Here is a 22,811-nt window from a genome sequence, read left to right as displayed (position 1 = left end):
AGTGTGAATCCTTTTGTTTAAGGAGCCAGGACGACCATCCCAATTGTCTAGCACATGGGTCTGGAGAGTTCTTGAGTGGGCTTGAGCCCAAGCCACCGACTGAATGCAGGCTGTCATGGAGCCCAATAGCGACATTCCTTCCCGGAGTGTGGGGGATCTCATCTCTTTGTATTTTTTGATCTTTACTACTAATGGTAGTCTGTGATCTTCTGGAAGGAAGGACATCTGTTTTTCCGAGTCCAGGATTACTCCCAAAAACTTCCTGGTTTTTGAGGGTTGAAGCTGGGATTTCTTTATGTTTGGTATCCAACCCAGAGACTTCAATATCTCTAATGTGGTTGACACATGAGATACCAGGGTCATTTTGGTGGGAGCCACTATCAGCAGGTCGTCCAGATAGGGCACTATACAAACCCCTTGTCTCCGAATGAATGACACTGCTTCTGCCATTACTTTGGAGAATACTCTCGGAGCTGATGAGATGCCGAAGGGAAGGACTCCAAACTGGTAGTGGTCCACCTGGTGATTCCCCTGAATCGCAAACCTGAGATATTTTTTGTGTCTCGGGTGAATAGGGATATGAAAATACGCATCCTTCAGGTCGATTGTCGCCATAAAGGCGTGCTGATCTATTAAAGGAATGGCTGATTTTACAGACTCCATCTTGAATCTTCGATATTTTACATATTGATTCAGACCTTTTAGATTTATGATGATATGTACTTCCCCCGATGGTTTGGGTACCAGGAATAAACGGGAATAATGTCCCTGACCCCATTCTGATTGTGGAACTGGGGAGATCACATTTGATTATAAAAGGTCTCTGAGACCCAATGTTAACTCGATCAATAGGCCCTCCTTGATAACATTGAGGACCCAGTGGGAGCTGGTGATATTTTCCCACTGATCCACATATTTTGAGAGTCTTCCCCCCACCGGGTCGGAGTCATTGTTTATCTTGCTGGAATGACTGCTGCTGCTGCTGCTGTTGTTGAGGGACGAAGATATTTTTCCCTCTGCCTTTAGCATAGCTCCACCTGCCGGTCTTACCCTTACCCCTCGGCTGAGAGGGCTGAGACAGTGGGGCACGAAAAAAACAGTTTCCTCGGTTGTTTTTGCTCCGGGAGCGCCTTTTTCTTGTCGGTCGCTTTATCCAAAAGGTCGTCTAAAGCTGGACCAAACACAGTCTCCCTTAAAGGGGATGGCACATAACTTGGCCTTAGACGTGATGTCACCACTCCATAGTTTAAGCCAGAGGGCTCTTCTGGCAGAGTTAGAGAGCACTAAAGATCTGGCGGCAATTCTAACTCCAGAGAAGCATCCGCCAGAAACCCAGTAGCCTTATGTAAGATAGGGAGAGAATCCAACATCTCACTTCTAGAGGTACCCTGAGAAATGTGCGAATCTAATTTCTCCAGCCAGCAGGAAAGGGTCCTCGCTACACAGGTAGAGGCAATATTTGCTTTGAGGACAGAAGAAGAAGATTCCCAGGATTTCTTCAGGAGACTCTCAATCTTCCTGTCCATAGGGTCTTTTAACTGCGACGCATCCTCAAAGGGGAGTGCTGTTCTTTTGGCGACTCTGGCCACCTGCACATCCACCTTGGGAATGTCAAGTTTGACAAGGTCGCCTTCTAGAGGAAATCTATGTTTCATCTCAGAAGATATACTAAGGCGCTTTTCAGGGAGTTCCCACTCTTGCTCAATCATATTAATAACATTAGCATGAACTGGGAATCCTGCCTTTTTCTCCAATCTGAGCCCACCAACATATGATCCTGTATGGACTGTGGTACAGGTTCCTCTTCAAGCCCCATAGTGTTACGAACAGCAGACACCAGGTCCTCAATATAATCCGAGGAGAAGAGGTATTTCCTGACCTCAGCCTTAGGGGATGCTGGATGTTCCCAGACAGCAGATGAAGAAAAAGAGTGGTCTGAATCCGAATCAGATTCTACGACCTGAATCTTCCTCTTTTTAGCTGGGGAATGTGGTGGCGGAGGTGGGGGTGGAGGTGTAAAGGCTGCTAAGGAAGATTGTACCTCCTGTTTAACAAGAGAGCGTATCTCATCTAGAAGGGATGGTTGCTCAGCTTTAACTATCCTGTCAGTGCATGGCTGACAGTTTTTTTTATCCCAGGTAGGAGGGAGGTTTGCAGAACAGACCGGACACTTTTTCCTAATAATAGCTCTAGGGGCAGACTTTTCTCCCTGAAACAGAGAGGGAGAGAAGAATGAGGAGCTACCCCTAAGAAAAAACTACCTCCCGGATCCAGACCCTGCATACTCACAGTAGCAGGGGCAGCGCTGGGCTCTGCAGATGCAGGGCACAAAGAACCATCCATACTGAAGAGATTATAGTCTTACCTTCAGTGGTGATTCAGCAGGCTTTTATGGAGTAGCTCTCCTAGCACCTGCCTCCAGCGATAGGAATTCCCCCCCTCCTCCTCCAGGATCCACGTGTGGGACGCCATTGGCACCGACACCGCCGCCAGCGAAACCCGGAAGAGCCGGCTTCAGGGTGATACGAAAACCGGAAGTGACGCGCGCGCGACCGCTGACGTCACTTCCGGAACGCCGACCGAGCAGCATGGAGGGAGGAAGCTGGGAAGCTTCGGAGAGGATCCCGGCTGGGGATCCCGGCCTGCTTTACCCTCGTGGGGGTGCAGGAAGGCCGGGAAGGGTACTTGCCAAGCAGGACGACGGGAGCAGCCCACGGAGAGGCACAAGGCGACCCCAGCTGCCCGGCTAAAACACAGGTAAGACCTGAAGAATGACTGTAGTCACCGGCCACCACAGCATGTAGGAACCTCTCCCTGTCCCATGGGGAACAGGAAAGACACTGGCGAGTGAGAGGTGGGAGGTGCTTTTAACCTCTCTTGTGTTTCCTGTTCCCCATTAGGGCAAAGAGACAACCTCCATATGCCGTCGTGGAAGGTGACTAGAGAAATATTTTTTGCAATAAAAAAAAGAGAGTCTTTTAGTGTGTGACGGCTGCCAATCATAAAACTCCGCTAAAAAACCCGCTATAAAAGTAAATGAAACCCCCCTTCATCACCCCCTTAATTAGGGAAAAATTTAAAAAAATGTATTTATTTTTCATTTTCGGGCTAGGGTTGGGGCTAAAGTTAGGGTTTGGATTAGATTTACGGTTGGGAATAGTGTTGGGATTAGGGTTAGGGGTGTGTCAGGGTTAGAGGTGTGGTTAGGGTTACCATTGGGATTAGGGTTAGGGGTGTGTTTGGATTAGGGGTTTCCACTGTTTAGGCACATCAGGGGCTCTCCAAATGCGACATGGCGTCCGATCTCAATTCCAGCCAATTCTGCGTTGAAAAAGTAAAAACAGTGCTCCTTCCCTTCCGAGCTCTCCTGTGTGCTCAAACAGGGGTTTACCCCAACATATGGGGTATCAGCGTACTCAGGACAAATTGGACAACAACTTTTGGGGTCCAATTTCTCCTGTTACCCTTGGGAAAATACAAAACTGGGGGCTAAAAAATAATTTTTGTGGGAAAAAAAAGGATTTTTTATTTTCACAGCTCTGCGTTATAAACTGTAGTGAAACCCTTGGGTGTTCAAAGTTCTCACAACATATCTAGATAAGTTCCTTGGGGGTCTAGTTTCCAATATGGGGTCACTTGTGGGGGGTTTCTACTGTTTAGGTACATTAGGGGCTCTGCAAACGCAATGTGACGCCTGCAGACCATTCCATCTAAGTCTGCATTCCAAATGGCGCTTCTTCCCTTCCGAGCCCTCCCATGCGCCCAAACGGTGGTTCCCCCCCACGTATGGGGTATCAGCGCACTCAGGATAAATTGGACAACTTTTGGGGTCCAATTTCTCCTGTTACCCTCGGGAAAATACAAAACTGGGGGCTAAAAAATAATTTTTGTGGGAAAAAAGTTTTATTTTTACGGCTCTGCATTATAAACTTCTGTGAAGCCCTTGGTGGGTCAAAGTGCTCACCACACCTCTAGATAAGTTCCTTAGGGGGTCTACTTTCCAAAATGGTGTCACTTGTGGGGGGTTTCACTGTTTAGGCACATCAGTTGCTCTCCAAACGCAACATTGCGTCCCATCTCAATTCCTGTCAATTTTGCATTGAAAAGTCAAATGGCGCTCCTTCCCTTCCAAGCTCTCCCATGCGCCCAAACAGTGGTTTACCCCCACATGTGGGGTATCGGCGTACTCAGGACAAATTGTACAACAGCGTTTGTGGTCCATTTTCTCCTGTTACCCTTGGTAAAATAAAACAAATTGGAGCTGAAGTTAGTTTTTTGTGAAAAAGTTAAATGTTCATTTTTATTTAAACATTCCAAAAATTCCTGTGAAACACCTGAAGGGTTAACAAACTTTTTGAATGTGATTTTGAGCACCTTGGAGGGGTGCAGTTTTTAGATTGGTGTCACACTTGGGTATTTTCTATCATATAGACCCCTCAAAATGACTTCAAATGAGATGTGGTCCCTAAAAAAAAAAAAAAAAAAAAAAAAAAAAAAAAAAAAAAAGGTGTTGTAAAAGTGAGAAATTGCTCGTCAACTTTTAACCCTTATAACTCCCTAACAAAAAAATTTTGGTTCCAAAATTGTGCTGATGTAAAGTAGACATGTGGGAAATGTTACTTGTTAAGTATTTTGTGTGACATATCTCTGTGATTTAATTGCATAAAAATTCAAAGTTGGAAAATTGTGAAATTTTCAACAAATTTCCGTTTTTTTTCACAAATAAAACAAAGATAATATCAAAGAAATGTTACCACTCATGAAGTACAATACGTCACGAGAAAACAATGTCAGAATCAACGGGATCCGTTGAGGCGTTCCAGAGTTATAACCTCATAAAAGGGACAGTGGTCAGAATTATAAAAATTGGCCCGATCCATAATGTGCAAACCACCCTTGGGGTAAGGGGGTTAAAGGATTGGGCCAGAGTTGAAAGTCCACCTATCCCCACAAAATGGTTTTGGACAGCTTTTAACAAAGGTTTATAGGGACATTTAGGCTGGGGCTATGTTGGGATTCAGGTGGCAAATTGTGACATCACATCTAATGATATCTCTGTGTCAAAGTTTCCAAACATAATGGATTTTCTAACACTGGTCGCAAGTCGCACATAGCTTTTTTTTTATATAAATTTCAATGCAAGTCGCACATGACTGACCGCGATTTTGTTTCAACTACAAACAGCACACATTTTCGGACATGACAGTTGTCTGAAAAATTGCTGTCATGCAACACAAGTCACCATGTAGTCTTAGTTTAAGGCCACAGTCACAGGTTCAGCATCTGTCAGACAAAATCAGGAGTGGAACAATCAGAGGAAAAGTATAATAGGAACACGTCACCACTTCTGTATTCATCACCCACTCATGTTACACTGAAGGAAAAAAATAAATAAAAAATATCACATAATACTGAACATGTGAAAGGGGCCTAAGTGTTACAAACTCTGCAGAGGTTTTTTTTTTTTTTTTTTTTTAAGAACACCTCAAGATTTATACATAGAAAATTTTTGTTACATGGTTATACTGTCCGAATTATATGCACGAATAAAGTCATACACCCTAATTAAAATATTTACTACAAACACTTTGGGTTGGGTTTCTTGAGTGCATCAGGACTGTATAAATGGGAAGTGTTTTTTTTTTTTTTTTTAATTTAAACCTGACCATACAAAAACACCGGATTACGTACCGGTAATGCTCTTTTATAGAGCCACGACAGCACCCACTTGAGAGACTTTCAGAGATAGTCATTTGGGAGGGATTACCGTGTTACGAACTGATCTACCAAAGGACAAGTCAGATGAAGAAGATAAGTCCAATCTATAGTGATTATAGAAGGTAGTAGGAGAAGACCAGGTTGCGGCCTTACATATCAGTTCTATCGGAACCTCCGCTCTTTCAGCCCAGGATGATGCAATCGCCCGGGTGGAATGTGCCTTTACGGTCTCAGGCGGATTCTCCCCTTTGGATGAATAGGCCAGACATATTGCATCACGAATCCACCGAGAGAGTACCCTTCGTGATTCCAGCTCCTTTCCTATGACCCTGGAAGGAAACAGAGAGCCCTGCTCTTCCTACAGGCACTAGTCCTATCTAAATAGGCTAATATGGCTCTCCTCACATCTAATGTGTGGTATTTTTGTTCTTCCTGACTTGTAGGGTTATCATAGAAGGAGGGAAGGAAAATTTCTTGTGACCTGTGAAATTTAGTGCATACTATGGGTAAGTATGAAGGGTCTGTCTTTAGGACAACTCTATCTGGGAATATTGACATAAAGGGAGGATCTATCGATAGCGCCTGTATGTCACTTACTCTTCTCGCTGATACTAAGGCGACAAGAAGAGCTGTCTTGAGGGAGACATGTTTTATGTGAGCTGAATGTAGTGGCTCAAAAGGGTGGTCTGTTAGAGCTTCAAGTACTAAATTAACATCCCAAGGTGGTACATGGGGAATTCGAACTGTCTCTGACCTCTGGCATGCTGCAACAAACCTGGCTACCCACTTATTACCTGCGATATCGTGACCATATAAAGCCCCCAGCGCAGAAATGTGTACTTTTAAGGTACTGACCGCCAGGCCTAAATCGCGTCTTTTTGAAGAAATTCTAGAATCATAGGAATATGAATTTTGTTTGACAGGGCCGTTGGGTAGAGGTTTAGAAATTTTTTCCACACTCTTGCATAGATGGAGGTAGTGGACTTTTTTCTACTTAGCAGCAGAGTGTCAATCACTTTGTTTGAGAACCCTCTCATCTTTAGCAGCTGCCTCTCAAGTTCCAGGCTGTTAACCGTAGACCCTTCACATGAGGGTGGTTGAAGGGGCCGTGGAAAAGAAGATCCCGATCCTCCGGGAGGATCCATGGGTCTGAGATCGACATGGCTCTCAGCCAGGAAAACCATGGCCTCTTGGGCCAGAAGGGAGCAATTAAGATCACGTTTGCTCTGTCCTTCCTTATCTTCCTGATTACTGTCAGAAGTAGTATCAGCAGGAGAAAGGCATATGCCTTCTTGAATACCCATGGCACTTGTAGGGCGTCAAAGATATCTGGATTGTCGGATCGGAACAATGATGCGAACTTTGACTTGCCTGTTTTGTTTTGTCGCAAAGAGATCTATCTCGGGAGTGCCCCATTTTTTTACCATCATGCAAAAGATACGACGACTTAGAACCCATTCTCCTTGGTGGAGAGTGTGGCGACTGAGGAAATCTGCTCTCGAATTGTTGATTCCTCTCACATGTAGCGCCGATAGGGATAGAAGGTGCTCCTCTGCTATGGCTAGAATGTCGTTGGCTATAGACATGAGTGCTTTTGATCTTGTTCCTCCTTGGTGGTTTATATATGCTACTGCTGTCATGTCTGAAAGAATTCTTGTATGCGTTCCGTGTAGCTGCGGAAGAAATTTAGATAAGGCATGATAGATAGCCTTCAGCTCTTTTTTATTAGAAGAATCATCTGATTCTCTAAGAGACCACAGACCTTGCACTATTTGATCTCCTAAGTGTGCTCCCCAACCACTAGGACTGGCATCAGTGAAGATAGTTTTTGAAGGTTTAACCACCCAGGGAACACCACTGGAAAAATGATCCGGATTTAACCACCAAGTGAGAGATTGTATCACGTCTGTTGGAAAAGAAATACGACTATCTAATCGGCCCTGTAATTTTTCTTCCTCACGAAGTATTGTATACTGTAATTTCCTGCTATGGAATTGGGCCCACGGAACAGCTGGAATACAAGATGTGAAGGAACCAAGAAGGGACATACCTTCTCATAGGGAAATTAGGGGGTTGTTAATCACCGATTGTACCTTGTTTATGATTGCTATTTGTTTCGACTCGGGAAGAAATCACATTTGATTTGTAGAGTCTAGAATAATTCCTAAAAATTTTTGATTAGTTGTGGGGGACAATCTAGATTTTTCCCAATTTACTAACCACCCTAACCCCTGTAGGGACGAAATTGAATCAGATAAACGCTGATGACATTGAGAAAGGGAATTCCCGACTATCAATAGGTCATCTAAATATGGTATTATGAGGGTGTGTTTTAACCTCAAATATGACATTACCTCTGACATTAGTTTTGTGAAAACTCTAGGGGCTATTGATAGTCCAAAGGGCATTGCTGTGTATTGATAATGCCGAATTTGACCTTTGATCATAACTGCCACCCGTAGATATTGTTGATGCTCACTGAAGATTAAGGATGCATATTATCATCTTCCAAGGTCAAGGACTGCCATGAAGCAATGGGGAAACAGAAGCTTAATAGTTGACCGAATAGATTCCATGTTAAAAGTTTGGTTCTCTAAGAAGACGCTTAGTCTCTTAAGGTTAATTATTGTTCTATATGATCCGTCTGGTTTTGAAATAAAACCCCCTTCCTATTTGATGAAAAGGGACTTCCACCAATACTCCTTTGGACAGGAGAGTTATTTCCTGTTCCAAGGCCTCTTGTTGCGATTGTGGCCCTAAGGAAGTCAGAAAAAATGAGTCCGGGGGGACTTGGGAAAATCTTAATTTTAGACCCGTAGTTATAAGCCTAGTTGCCCATGGATTAGAAGTTATTGCCAGCCATTGCGTAGAGAAGAAGGACAACCTACCACCAACGGGTAGATCTGTCCTAAAGGGTTTTATCCTCAGGTTTGAAAGGGCCTTTTTTCGAAAAAGGCTCCTTTTTGCTTAAAGTCTTTATTAGCCCAACGGTCCTGGTTTTTATAGTCCCGTTTTCTGTTGAACATGGGCTTTCGGAACGCTCTCCTATAAGATGGAAGATAAGTGTTATTGGGGAACCCTTTTCTTCCTCTCAGCTGCTTTGGTGATAATCTCATCCAACTGAGTACCAAATAGGTACTCACCCTGGCATGGCAACCCACATAACTTAGACTTCGTCTGGGGATCTCCTTTCCATCCTTTTAGCCACAAGGCGCGGTGAGCCGCGTTGGTCAGACCTGCCGATTTTGGCTGCTAATCGGATGGAATCAGCTGAAGAATCAGCTAAAAAGCCAGTAGCTCCTCTAATTAACGGAATAAGAGGACATGAGTTTATTGCGGGAAAGGCCACCTTTCAAACCTTCTTCTAGATCATTCAACCAGACCAGCATGGACCTAGCAGTGCATGTGGCCGAAATAGCCGGTCTGAAAGCTCCTGTACAGGATTTCCATGCTCTTTTTAAAAGGGAATCAGCTTTCCGGTCAAGCGGGTCTTGCAAAGATCCTGAATCTTCTACAGGCAGTAAAGATTTCCTAGAAGTGGATGCCACTGCCGTATCTACTTCCGGGGCTTTCGACCATTTGGAAAAATCCTCGTCATTAAAGGGATAGCGACGTTTTGAGGAAGACGGCAACCCTCTTTGCCCCTGGCTTTCCCACTCCTTTCTGACTAAATCCTTTATCGCTGGAATAACAGGAAAAGAAGGTCGGTCTCTTTCTCTCGGACAAGCCAGCAAACATCACGTCCTGTACACCACAGGACGTGATGTTTGCTGGCTTGTCCGAGAGAAAGAGACCTTCTTTTCCTGTTATTCCAGCGATAAAGGATTTAGTCAGAAAGGAGTGGGAAAGCCACTTAAGGGTTTTAGTATCTTCCATACCCATGGTGTTACGTACTGATTTGATTAGATTGTCAATACTGCCTGTAGGAAAGCATGTATCCTGCTCACCCTCTGAGGATATAACCTCTTGGGAACCGTCCGAATCCTTATCCTCCACATCAGAGGATTGTTCAGATCTAGGAGAGCTAAATTTATTCCTACTCTCAGGAACTTTATCCGAGCTTCGAAAGGCTCGTAATTCTTCTCTGATCATGCTACGTATATCTTCCAACCTTACTGAAGACTCCTCACGTAAGGTGGATTCGATGCATGACTGGCACAGCTTTTTTAAATAAGTATCCGGGAGCGGCTGAGAGCATAAAGGCCCCGTCACACATAGCGACGCTGCAGCGATACTGACAACGATCCGGATCGCTGCAGCGTCGCTGTTTGGTCGCTGGAGAGCTGTCACACAGACAGCTCTCCAACGACCAACGATCCCGAGGTCCCCGGTAACCAGGGTAAACATCGGGTAACTAAGCGCAGGGCCGCGCTTAGTAACCCGATGTTTACCCTGGTTACCATCGTTAAAGTAAAAAAAAAACAAACGCTACATACTTACCTATCGCTGTCTGTCCTCGGTGCTCTGCTTCTCTGGTCTGGCTGTGAGCACAGCGGCCGGAAAGCAGAGCGGTGACTTCACCGCTCTGCTTTCCGGCTGCCCGGCGCTCACAGCCAGACCAGAGAAGCTGAGCGCCGAGGACAGACAGCGATAGGTAAGTATGTAGCGTTTTTTTTTACTTTTAGGATGGTAACCAGGGTAAACATCGGGTTACTAAGCGCGGCCCTGCGCTTAGTTACCCGATGTTTACCCTGGTTACCAGCGAAGACATCGCTGAATCGGCGTCACACACGCCGATTCAGCGATGTCAGCGGGACCTCAACGATCAAAAAATGGCCCAGGCCATTCCGACACGACCAGCGATCTCACAGCAGGGGCCTGATCACTGGTACGTGTCACACATAGCGAGATCGCTAATGAGATCGCTGTTGCGTCACAAAACTTGTGACTCAGCAGCGATCTCGCTATGTGTGACGGGGCCTTAAGGCACATTGCTTATGTTTAGATTTCCCTGTTCTTTTAACCTAGGGAATTAGATAAAAGAGGGGAGTATAATCAGCTTAAATAGGGTAAACAAACACTCACCCCTGAAGTTGTTATCAGAATACCGGCTGAAGAGGAGGAGACGGAGGCACAGATGGAGGAGCCGACGGTCCGATCTTTTTTCTCTGGCGCTCTTGGAAGATGATCTGCGGCTGCTGCTAGTCCGGCTTCCAGGTGTAATAGCGGTGACTTCGGGTGAAGGCAACGCTGTGTCCTGGGGAGATGCCATGGTGGACACCGGGTATCAGCGCCGGCGTCCTTTTGTAATGGGGGCCGCCATCTTCTTCCTGCCGCACCCGGAAGTGACCAGTACATCCGGGTTGCGGCTCTGCTGTGCGCGCCTGCGCCTCCATCCAGCGATCGCGCAGGCGCCGTCCTCCTCCTGCATCACCCCGGAAGTTGTAGTAATACTTCCGGGGGACAAACACTGGGCCACACGCTGCCTGTACACCACCGAAGATGGCGTCACAGGATCTCTTACCCCAGCGGTCCGGCCCTGCAGGTCAGCTGGATGTACCTCCGTGAGCCAGGCGACTCCCCGATCCTGGCCTCACGGTACCTGCCAGCAGAGGGGGGAAGCTACCATAGGACCCCCGGCGCTGCTTCCAGCTCTGGAGCCCTTGCCGTCCCTACACAGGTAAACTGCGCAAGCGGCATCCAGGCTGGGCATCCTCTTCTCTCCAGGCCTCCCGTAGGAACAGGAAACCAACTGTGGGAGCGAGGGGGACCGCCCCTTTTATTCTCTCCATAGGGTTTCCTGTTCCTAGGGGCGGATCCCCTCTCTCAAGTGGGTGCTGTCGTGGCGAAGAGAAAATCCAGTCTCTCATCCCAGAGAATTACGGCAGTTATACTGAGGACACTCCGATCAGGCTCTGATCTGAGTGTCAGCTTAGTGTGATCTGATATCATTGACAATCCCGCTCAGTGTGATTGGTGGACTCCAGAAATATGACAGAAACGAGTTTGGGAAGGACTATAAATCCTCCAATGTCTGCGATGTTGTAATGGAATTCCTACCTAAGCCTTTGCACTGGCTCTCAGCAGCATAATAACTACATAGGGAGCCACTGCACATTCTCTTTTGTTCTCTGGGTTTCTTGTAAAGAGGTGACTCTTGGAATCAGCAGACAACTTACAAAATGCAATCACTTTACTGAAAGCCAGACCTAGCAGACAGATCTGACTATCAGCTATCCACAGAATCAGCACTTTACCTTCTGTCTGTTCATTCATAACGACAGTGACCACAATAAACAAAAGGGGACGCCAGAAGTCACGACCAGAGTCTCCATCCTAGTGTCCTGTCTAGATAATATCCTAACAACAAGTAAAATAGGACACATAGTTGGAAACATGATACATTGTAAACAATAAAGGCCAAGGGCTAATAATACAATGAACCATATTATTAGAACAATAGATACATGGAAGCTATGTGAGAGGGTTTATTGTAATACATGGGGGAGGGGTGGGAACTAATGCAGTGTGGCATATATGGAGAACCACCAATGTCGGTGTACATAAGATATATATAGACTCACAACAGGCTCAGGGTGGGATGTGCCCCGGGTACTCACCACATCACACACAGCAGGCTCAGGGTGGGATGTGCCCCGGGTACTCACCATATCACACACAGCAGGCTCAGGGTGGGATGTGCCCCGGGTACTCACCATATTACACACAGCAGGTGCAGGGTGGGTTGTGCTCCGGGTACTCACCATATCACACACAGCAGGCTCAAGGTGGGATGTGCCCGGGGTACTCACCATATCACACACAGAAGGTTCAGGGTGGGATGTGCCCCGGGTACTCACCATATTACACACAGCAGGTGAAGGGTGGGATGTGCCCCGGGTACTCACCATATCACACACAGCAGGCTCAAGGTGGGATGTGCCCCGGGTACTCACCATATCACACACAGCAGGTGCAGGGTGCGTTGTGCCCCGGGTACTCACCATATCACACACAGCAGGTGCAGGGTGGGTTGTGCCCTGGGTACTCACCATATCACACACAGCAGGCTCAGGGTGGGATTGTGCTCCAGGTACTCACCATATCATACACAGCAGGTGCAGGGTGGGATGTGCCCGGGGTACTCACCATATCATACACAGCAGGTGCAGGGTGGGATGTGCCCCGGGTACTCACCATATCATACACAGCAGGTGCAGGGTGGGATGTGCCCCGGGTACTCACCATATCATACACAGCAGGTGCAGGGTGGGATGTGCCCTGGGTACTCACCATATCATTTATACACACACATATGAGGTGAAGGCTGGGACAAGCCCTGGGAACTCCTCATAGCTCCCCCCACATTGTAGGCTGGGACGAGCCCCGAGTACCCACCGTATCTCACACTCGGTGCAGGCTGGGAGGAGCCCTGGGTACACACCGTATCTCACACGCGGTGCAGGCTGGGAGGAGCCCGGGTACACACCGTATCTCACACGCGGTGCAGGCTGGGAGGAGCCCGGGTACACACCGTATCTCACACGCGGTGCAGGCTGGGAGGAGCCCCGGGTACACACTGTATCTCACACCCGGTGCAGACTGGGAGGAGCACCGGGTACACACCGTATCTCACAATGTATCTCACACTCTGTGCAGGCTGGCAGGAGCCCCGGATACACACCGTATCTCACACTCTGTGCAGGCTGGCAGGAGCCCCGGATACACACCGTATCTCACACTCGGTGCAGGCTGGGAGGAGCCCAGGGTACACACCGTATCTCACATCGTATCTCACACTCGGTGCAGACTGGGAGGAGCCCGGGTACACACCGTATCTCACACTCGGTGCAGACTGGGAGGAGCCCGGGTACACACCGTATCTCACACTCGGTGCAGACTGGGAGGAGCCCGGGTACACACCGTATCTCACACTCGGTGCAGACTGGGAGGAGCCCGGGTACACACCGTATCTCACACTCGGTGCAGACTGGGAGGAGCCCGGGTACACACCGTATCTCACACTCGGTGCAGGCTGGGAGGAGCCCCGGGTACACACCGTATCTCACAACCGGTGCAGGCTGGGAGGAGCCCCGGGTACACACCGTATCTCACAACCGGTGCAGGCTGGGAGGAGCCCCGGGTACACACCGTATCTCACATTGTATCTCACACTCGGTGCAGACTGGGAGGAGCCCCGGGTACACACCGTATCTCACACCGTATCTCACATTGCATCTCACACTCGGTGCAGACTGGGAGGAGCCCGGGTACACACCGTATCTCACACTCGGTGCAGACTGGGAGGAGCCCGGGTACACACCGTATCTCACACTCGGTGCAGACTGGGAGGAGCCCGGGTACACACCGTATCTCACACTCGGTGCAGGGTGGGATGTGCCCCGGGTACTCACCATATCATACACAGCAGGTGCAGGGTGGGATGTGCCCTGGGTACTCACCATATCATTTATACACACACATATGAGGTGAAGGCTGGGACAAGCCCTGGGAACTCCTCATAGCTCCCCCCACATTGTAGGCTGGGACGAGCCCCGAGTACCCACCGTATCTCACACTCGGTGCAGGCTGGGAGGAGCCCTGGGTACACACCGTATCTCACACGCGGTGCAGGCTGGGAGGAGCCCGGGTACACACCGTATCTCACACACGGTGCAGGCTGGGAGGAGCCCGGGTACACACCGTATCTCACACTCGGTGCAGGCTGGGAGGAGCCCCGGGTACACACTGTATCTCACACCCGGTGCAGACTGGGAGGAGCCCCGGGTACACACTGTATCTCACATTGTATCTCACACTCTGTGCAGACTGGGAGGAGCCCGGGTACACACTGTATCTCACACTCGGTGCAGGCTGGCAGGAGCCCCGGATACACACCGTATCTCACACTCGGTGCAGGCTGGGAGGAGCCCAGGGTACACACCGTATCTCACACTCGGTGCAGACTGGGAGGAGCCCGGGTACACACCGTATCTCACACTCGGTGCAGACTGGGAGGAGCCCGGGTACACACCGTATCTCACACTCGGTGCAGGCTGGGAGGAGCCCCGGGTACACACCGTATCTCACACTCGGTGCAGACTGGGAGGAGCCCCGGGTACACACCGTATCTCACACTCGGTGCAGGCTGGCAGGAGCCCCGGATACACACCGTATCTCACACTCGGTGCAGGCTGGGAGGAGCCCCGGGTACACACCGTATCTCACATTGTATCTCACACTCGGTGCAGACTGGGAGGAGCCCCGGGTACACACCGTATCTCACATTGTATCTCACACTCGGTGCAGACTGGGAGGAGCCCCGGATACACACCGTATCTCACACTCGGTGCAGACTGGGAGGAGCCCGGGTACACACCGTATCTCACACTCGGTGCAGGCTGGGAGGAGCCCCGGGTACACACCGTATCTCACATCGTATCTCACACTCGGTGCAGACTGGGAGGAGCCCGGGTACACACCGTATCTCACACTCGGTACAGGCTGGGAGGAGCCCGGGTACTCACCATATCATACACATTCAGTATCACCGACTGATTGGCCATCTCTTCTCTTATACGCCGGGTCTCAGCCTCTTCCCGCCGCACACTCTACCTCCCCCGGAGCGGTTCCCTCTTCTAGTGCGGCTCCGCCGGTTACAGCGAGGTCGGGACTGCTAAACGGGTCATGACCGGACAGAAGTCACAAAGGAGTGGAGGAGCCCGGACAGCACTGGCGGAAGCGGCACTACGGTAGCACTCCAGGCAGCTGTGCAGTGTCCGCCGCATCCTCTCCCGATACAGCACTACCGCTCCCGTTATAGAAACATGACTGGGATTAATCAATGCTACATCAAAGTAGTTCCGGTGCAGCTGCTGCCTCTCCTTCCGCCGCTTAGGAGATCACTAACAACAAGGCATTGTGGGCAGTCCCGTAGAATGACAGCGCATGCTGGGCGGGTGCTCTCCCAGCGAAACACGCCCCAACCCACCTGCTATTACAGTCTAGGGCGGTGCCAGGTGCGCGCGGCCGTGCGGACGCGAGTGCCGCGCGTGCATGTGGCGCATGCGCTGTCATTCTACGGGACTGCCCACAATGCCTTGTCATTACAACTGGTGACCACCCACGTGACATGGCACCAGAGATGACGCATTTCCGGTGCCACGTGTCATTTCCGGTGTCGCGCTCTATAAATGGTTGTGGCTAAATCCAAGGTTGTGGCTAAATCCAAGTCGGCTAAAGGACCTGGTCCTTCTGTGCACTGGGATTTAGCTTTCTCACACAGAGTCGGCTATTTCCTAGTTGGCAGAGGGACCAGGTCCTTTAGCCGGCTTGGATTTATCCTGCTCTATATAAGAATGCTAAATCCCAGTAGATAGAAGGACACTTACTGTATATAGATAGATATGAATACTGTGATGTGATTTTTTTTTTGAGCCGCAGACTAAATATGACATCTGATTACACATTTATTTATATGTGGCAATTACACGCAAGAATTTTCCCCTTAATCCCAGTGTGTACAATATTCTGCGCCAATCTCATCCGCGTCCCGTTTTATTTTCTGGTGATCATTTTTGTAGATTACACAACCACAGATTTTTTTCCATGCATGCACCTAGGAGTGTTTTAACCCTCGGGCGATTTTCCGTTTTTTAACATTTTTTTTCCTTCCCATAACTTATTTTTCCATCCACATCGCCAATGGGATTTTTTTAAAAATTATTATTATTGATACCATTTGGCGCGGATACCATGTTTTGATCACCTCTTATTTCACTTTATTGCAATGTTGCGGCGACAAAAAAAAACGTAATTATGGCGTTTCGAGTTTACTTCTCGTTATGCCGTTTACCAATCAGATTATTTTATATTTTCATTGGTCAGACCTTTCTGAACACATCAATTCCCAATTTATTTATTTTTTTTAATGGAGCAAAAGCGATATTTTTTTTTCTTATATTTTTATGATATATGACGTAACTTGTAGATCACACAACCACAGATTTTTTTTTTCCTGCCCATAACTTATTTTTCCATCCACATCGCCTTTGGGATTTTTTTTATTTTGGCGGGACGTTCTTATTGATACCATTTTGGCGCGGATACCATGTTTTGATCACCTCTTATTTCATTTTATTGCAATGTTGCGGCGACCAAAAATAAGTCATTATGGCGTTTCAAGTTTTTTTCTCGTTATGCCGTTTACTGATCAGATTATTTTACATTTTGATTGGTCAGACCTTTCTGAACACGTCAATTCCAAATTTCCAATTTTTTTTTTTTTTTTTTTAAATGGAGCAAAGTGATATTTTTTTTAATATATTTTTATGATATATCACGTAACTACGTCATGCGTTGTGAAGGGGTCAATTCTATAACTATTGGCCAAATGGACCAGGCCTGCTCACTGTGAGAAAGTTAAATCCCAGTCGGCTTAAGGACCAGGTCCCTCTTAGTGTTTTAATACTAGATCTAGCAGGCTAAAGGACCAGGTCCTTCTGCCAACTTGAATTTAGCCTGCTCCCTGTGAGAAAGCTAAATCCCGGTCGGCTAAAGGACCTGGTCCCTGTGAGTGTTTTAATACTAGATGTAGCAGGCTAAAGGACCAGGTCCTTCTGCCAACTTGAATTTAGCCTGCTCCCTGTGAGAAAGCTAAATCCCGGTCGGCTAAAGGACCTGGTCCCTGTGAGTGTTTTAATACTAGACCTAGCAGGCTGAAGGACCAGGTCCTTCTTTCAACTTGGATTTATCCTGGTCTCTGTGAGAAAACTAAATCCCAGTTGGCTAAAGGACCAGGTCCCTGTGAGTGTTTTAATACTAGACCTAGCAGGCTAAAGGACCAGATCCTTCTGCCAACTTGGATTTAGCCTGCTCTCTGTGAGAAAGCTAAATCCCATTTGGCTAAGGCCTCTTTCACACTTCCTTTTCTTGCAATCCGTCGCAATCCGTCATTTTGGGCAAAAACGGATCCTGCAAATGTGCTCGCAGGATGCGTTTTTTTACCACACGTCGCGTCCGTCATGCTACGGATCCGTCGTGTTTTGGCGGACCGTCGTCACAAAAAAAGTTCAATGTAACGTGTTTTTGTACGTCGCGTCCGCCATTTTCGACCGCGCATGCGCGGCCGAAACTCCGCCCCCTCCTCCCCAGACTGCAGAATGGGCAGCGGATGCGTCGAAAACTGCATCCGCTGCCCACGTCGTGCAAAACTTTCACAACGTCCGTCGGTATGTCGGCCCGACGCATTGCGACGAAAGATGATCTACTAGATCTAGCAGGCTAAAAGACCAGGTCCTTCTGCCAACTTGAATTTAGCCTGCTCACTGTGAGAAAGCTAAATCCAAGTGGGATAAAGGACCAGGTCTCTTGAAGTGGTTTAATACCAGACTTAGGCTAGGGTCACATTGCGTTATGTTGTATTGTATATTGGGCGTGCGCTAGCGATGTGCCGTCATTTGAGTGACGGACCGCGAACACTGCTTGCAGCGTTCGCGGTCCGTTCCTCGCTAGCGCAGATCGGGGATCTGCGCTAGCGGGATCGGCTAATGCGATCCCTTTTGGGACATTGCGTTAGCGCAGTCCATAGCGCTATGCACTAAACGGACTGCCCTAACGCAATGTGACCCTAGCCTTAGTAAGCTAAAACACCAGGTCCTTCTGCCCACTTAGATTTAGCTTGCTGTATGTAACAAATTCTAGTGGGCAACGCAGTCCAACAGTGATTCACCATCTGATGCACTGTAATGATTCCACTGGTTCACTGTCGGACTTCCGTACTGTAGTGCCCCTGTGTCACGCAGGGGGCAGTCCAGCAATCCAACCTACTACAATGTTTCCGCCAGGTTATGCATATTGCCGGTCACTGTGCTCCTTGAGTTCACCTCAAGTGACAGTTGACAGCGCAGAGGGTTCTGTGATAACCGCAAACTGTAATCTCCAGTGACCTCACAGGTGGTGGCTTCCATGCCACCCTTAGGCCGGCGTCACACTCGGTGTAAGACAATACGGTCCGTAATTTACGGCCGTAATACGCAGAAAAGTCCCCAAAAAAGTGGTCCGTATTTCCTCCATAGGCAGGGTGTGTCAGCGTATTTTGCGCATGGCATCCTCCGTATGTAATCCATATGGCATCCGTACTGCGAGATTTTCTCGCAGGCTTGCAAAACCGACATATGGACATACAATGGATCCATGTGCTCAAAAAATCGTAACAACATATGCACGGTGGCGCAGTGGTTAGCACAGCAGCCTTGCAGCGCTGGGGTCCTGGGTTCAAACCCCACCAAGGACAACATCTGCAAAGAGTTTGTATGTTCTCTCCGTGTTTGCGTGGGTTTCCTCCGGGCACTCCGGTTTCCTCCCACATTCCAAAGACATACTGATAGGGAATTTAGATTGTGAGCCCCATCGGGGACAGTGATGATAATGTGTGCAAAATGTAAAGCGCTGCGGAATATGTTAGCGCTATATAAAAATAAAGATTATTATATATATATATATCTATCTATAATATAACGCTGGGAGCGTCACTCTGTCCGAAGCCTTTATAGACTGCGCAAGCGCAAGTGCCGACGCAGTCTGGGCCTCACAGAGTGACGCTCCCGGGAGATCGCGGTATGCGTTAACACTGAACACACACCGCGATCTCCACCGGAGAGTCAGGGACCGCCAGGAGGGTGAGTATCGGCTATATTCACCTGTCCCGTTCCACCGCTGCGCGCCGCCATCTTCACGGTCCTCGCCCTGTGACCTTCAGTTCAGAGGGCGCGATGACGCGCTTAATGCGCGCCGGCGCCGCCCTCTGACTGAACAGTCACAGCCAGAGGACCAGGAAGATGGCGGCGCGCAGCGGTGGAACGGAGGACAGGTGAATATAGTAAGTGCTGGGGGGCCTGAGCTGGCGGCGATACCGGCACCTGACCCCCACAGCGCGCCGGTGTCCCCGCCTGCTCAGGCCCCCCCAGCACTCGGCGCCGAGCGGGTCAGAGGCAGCGGGTCAGAGGCAGCGGGGCCAAGCGGGTCAGAGGCAGCGGGGCCGAGCGGGTCAGAGCAGAGTGTGGCAGATGTAGCAGGCAGGGTGTGGCAGATGTAGCAGAGCAGAGTGTGGCAAACGTAGCAGAGCAGAATGTGGCAGATGTAGCAGAGCTGAGTGTGACAGATGTAGCAGAGCAGAGTGTGGCAGAAGTAGTAGAGCAGAGTGTGGCAGATGTAGCAGAGCTGAGTGTGGCAGGATGGGAGCAGCCCATGTCAGAATGTGGGCGCAGGATGGAGCAGCGCTTGACAGGATGGGGACGCAGGATGGGAGCAGCACATGACAGGATGGGGGCGCAGGATGGGAGCAGCACATGACAGGATGGGGGCGCAGGATGGAGCAGCACATACCAGGATGGAGACCATATACCAATATAAATGCTCGCCACTCGGGCGTAGAACGGGTTCAATAGCTAATATATATATATATATATATATATATATATATATATATATATAATGTCAGTAGACACATATATGTATATATATTAATATTTCATCCAGCGCGAGATAACCATGGTCCCTCTCCAGGCTATTAATATCTGCCCTCAGTCACTGGCTTTCCCACTCTGGCGGAGAAAATTGCGTGGGAGCCCACGACAATGTTTTCTGCGATTTTACCCTTTAATTTAATAGATAGAGCCCCCAAATTTTACACCAAGACACTTCTTACATTACTAAAGAGGAATATGTAATAAAAGAAGAGATATGAGATGGTTTACTGTATGTAACCATGTCTCATATCATGTCGGGTTGGGGAAGGAGATAGGAAAATCCGGCAATTGAATTACCGGCTTTTCTGCTATCTAGCGCTGCATGGAATACTAATATATATATATATATATATATATATATATATATATATATATATATATATATATACATATATACATCCCTATACTATGTATAGACATTTATTTTAGCTATTCTATTCTAACCTGTCAGTGTGATTTAACTGTACACTGCACTGAATTGCCGGCTTTTCTATAGAACACCACTGCTTATTTCTCGCAAGTCACACTGCTGGTCCGTGTGTAATCCGTATTTTTCTCGCCCCCATAGACTTTCATTGGCGATTTTTTTTTTGCGCAATACGCTGACAAACGCAGCATGCTGCGATTTTCTACGGCCGTAAAAGACTGTATAATACGGATCTATAAAATACGGCAGATAGGAGCTGGGCCATAGAGAATCATTGTACAGTGTGCAATCCGTATTTTCTACACCTCTCATACATCCGTAAAACTCGCTAGTGTGACGCCGGCCTAACTTTCGACTGTGCCCTGTCCATCAAACCGCATGTCCAAACTCTTGCCACCTCCTGTCGCCTCCAACTCTAACATATTGCCAGAATCCGTCCCTTCCTCTGCCCTCAATCTACTAAAACGCTTGTGCATGCCCTCATCATCTCTCGCCTTGACTACTGCAACACCCTCCTCTGTGGCCTCCCTGCTAACTCTCTTGCACCACTCCAGTCTGTCCTCAACTCTGCTGCCCGGCTAATCCACCTCTCTCCTCCCCTCTGCAAATCCCTCCACTGGCTCCCAATTCCCCAACGAATCCAATTCAAACTACTAACACTGACCTACAAAGCCATCCACAACCTGTCCCCTCCCTATATCTCTGAACTATTCTCCCAATATCTTCCCTCACGTAATCTTCGATCCTCCCAAGATCTCCTACTCTCCTCCACACTTATTCATTCCTCACACAACCGCCTCCAAGATTTCTCCCCAATATCCCCCATCCTCTGGAATTCAACACCTCAACACGTCTGATTAGCCACTAGTGCCACCACCCTCGGATCCTTCAGACAGAACCTGAAAACCCATCTCTTCAGGAAAGCCTACAGCCTGCAATAACCATTCTGCCACCTCCCCACCACCAGAGCTGCTGCACCCCCGACCTTCTGTCTCTTCCCCATTATCCCATAGAACATAAATCCGCAAGGACAGGGTCCTCTCCCCTCTGCACCCGTCTGTCATTGTAAATTTGTTCACTGTAAATGATATCTATAACCCTGTATGTAACCCCTTTCTCATGTACAGCATCATGGAATTAATGATGCTATATAAATAATAATAATTCATGCCAGGCTGCCCAGAGGCAAAGACAAACTGTCCTCTGTGGGAGGTGTATGGTCTATGTCCTCCCTGCCATGCTCCAGTGATGCCCATGAGCTACTTTGAGTGCCACCCTGTTGTGTTCACGACATGGTGAAGTGTTGTTCCACAGAACTACTCGCCCGTGCGTGCTGCAGCTGAAACTCCAGTATTGCTTCTGCTCGCACAGCCTCTACAGCGTATGCAACTTTTGAGTTCCACCTTGTTGATATGTCGCATATGAGGCGCTGATCGAGAAGGTAGAAGTGAAGCTGCAGCACAGACCGTCGAGCAGCTGCAGGGTGTGAACGCCATAATCGTGCACAGACGACCTCTCACATATGGGTAATTTTTAAGAAAGATTTGCACCACTAAACTTGACATATGTGCCAGGCAAGGGATGTGGTCAAACCAGCTAGGCCTAGAGCTGCTACCAGATTTCGCCCGTTATTGCACACCACCAGGTCTGGATTTAGGTCCAGCAGCACCAACCACTCATCAGTCTCGTTTATTCCTTGTCCACAGCTCTTGCGCAGTATGGAACTTGTCCCCCAAAATGATGAGTTTGAGAACAGCCTACTGTCTTTTCCCCCTGGCTGTGTTGAAGTTGCAGGTGCTAGTCTTACTGCTAGGTGATGGAGTAAGCGGAGTAGGCCACATGGGCAGAGCAATGTCCAACAATAGATGTAGGACATGCGCTAGAACGCCTTCCTCCTCTGTCCCAGTGTGCAGATAGGGAGATGTAACGTCCCTGCCCATACTTACTGGTCCACGTATCGGTAGTTATCTGGACCTTGCCACTGATGGCGTTGCACAGTGCACACCTGATTTTGGTTGCAACATGTGTGTGCTGGGCAGGGATGGCCGACTTGAAACATTAGTGGTGGATGAGAACCACATACTTCGCAACAGCCACCACCATCATTTTTTTAAATGTTTTTTCTCCATCAGCTGGAATGGCAGTGTTTAAAGGCCAGGAATTGGTAAATGCTGTTATTCAGGACCAGGGCCTGTGGG

At 48.4% G+C, this 22,811-nt stretch overlaps 1 protein-coding gene across 2 annotated transcripts in view; it reads right to left on the bottom strand.

Annotated features, from left to right (window-relative positions):
- DESI2 (desumoylating isopeptidase 2) overlaps window positions 1-15,540 on the bottom strand; it is a 59,863-nt gene extending 44,323 nt beyond the window's left edge. The window contains exon 1 of one of the 2 annotated variants that reach the window (XM_069769225.1): window positions 15,186-15,540. In XM_069769225.1, the coding sequence (XP_069625326.1) occupies window positions 15,186-15,224 (39 nt within the window). In that variant the 5' untranslated portion in view covers window positions 15,225-15,540. Of the gene's footprint in view, window positions 1-11,915; window positions 11,990-15,185 lie in introns of those variants that run through there. The other variant, XM_069769226.1, reaches the window with a different exon arrangement.
- Between the last annotated feature and the right edge of the window lie 7,271 nt (window positions 15,541-22,811).

The sequence above is a fragment of the Ranitomeya imitator genome, chromosome 5 (assembly GCF_032444005.1).
Source record: "Ranitomeya imitator isolate aRanImi1 chromosome 5, aRanImi1.pri, whole genome shotgun sequence".
NCBI lineage: Eukaryota > Metazoa > Chordata > Amphibia > Anura > Dendrobatidae > Ranitomeya > Ranitomeya imitator.
The sequence above is the reverse complement of the archived record's forward strand: the minus strand, read 5'-3'. Positions and strand labels throughout refer to the sequence as shown.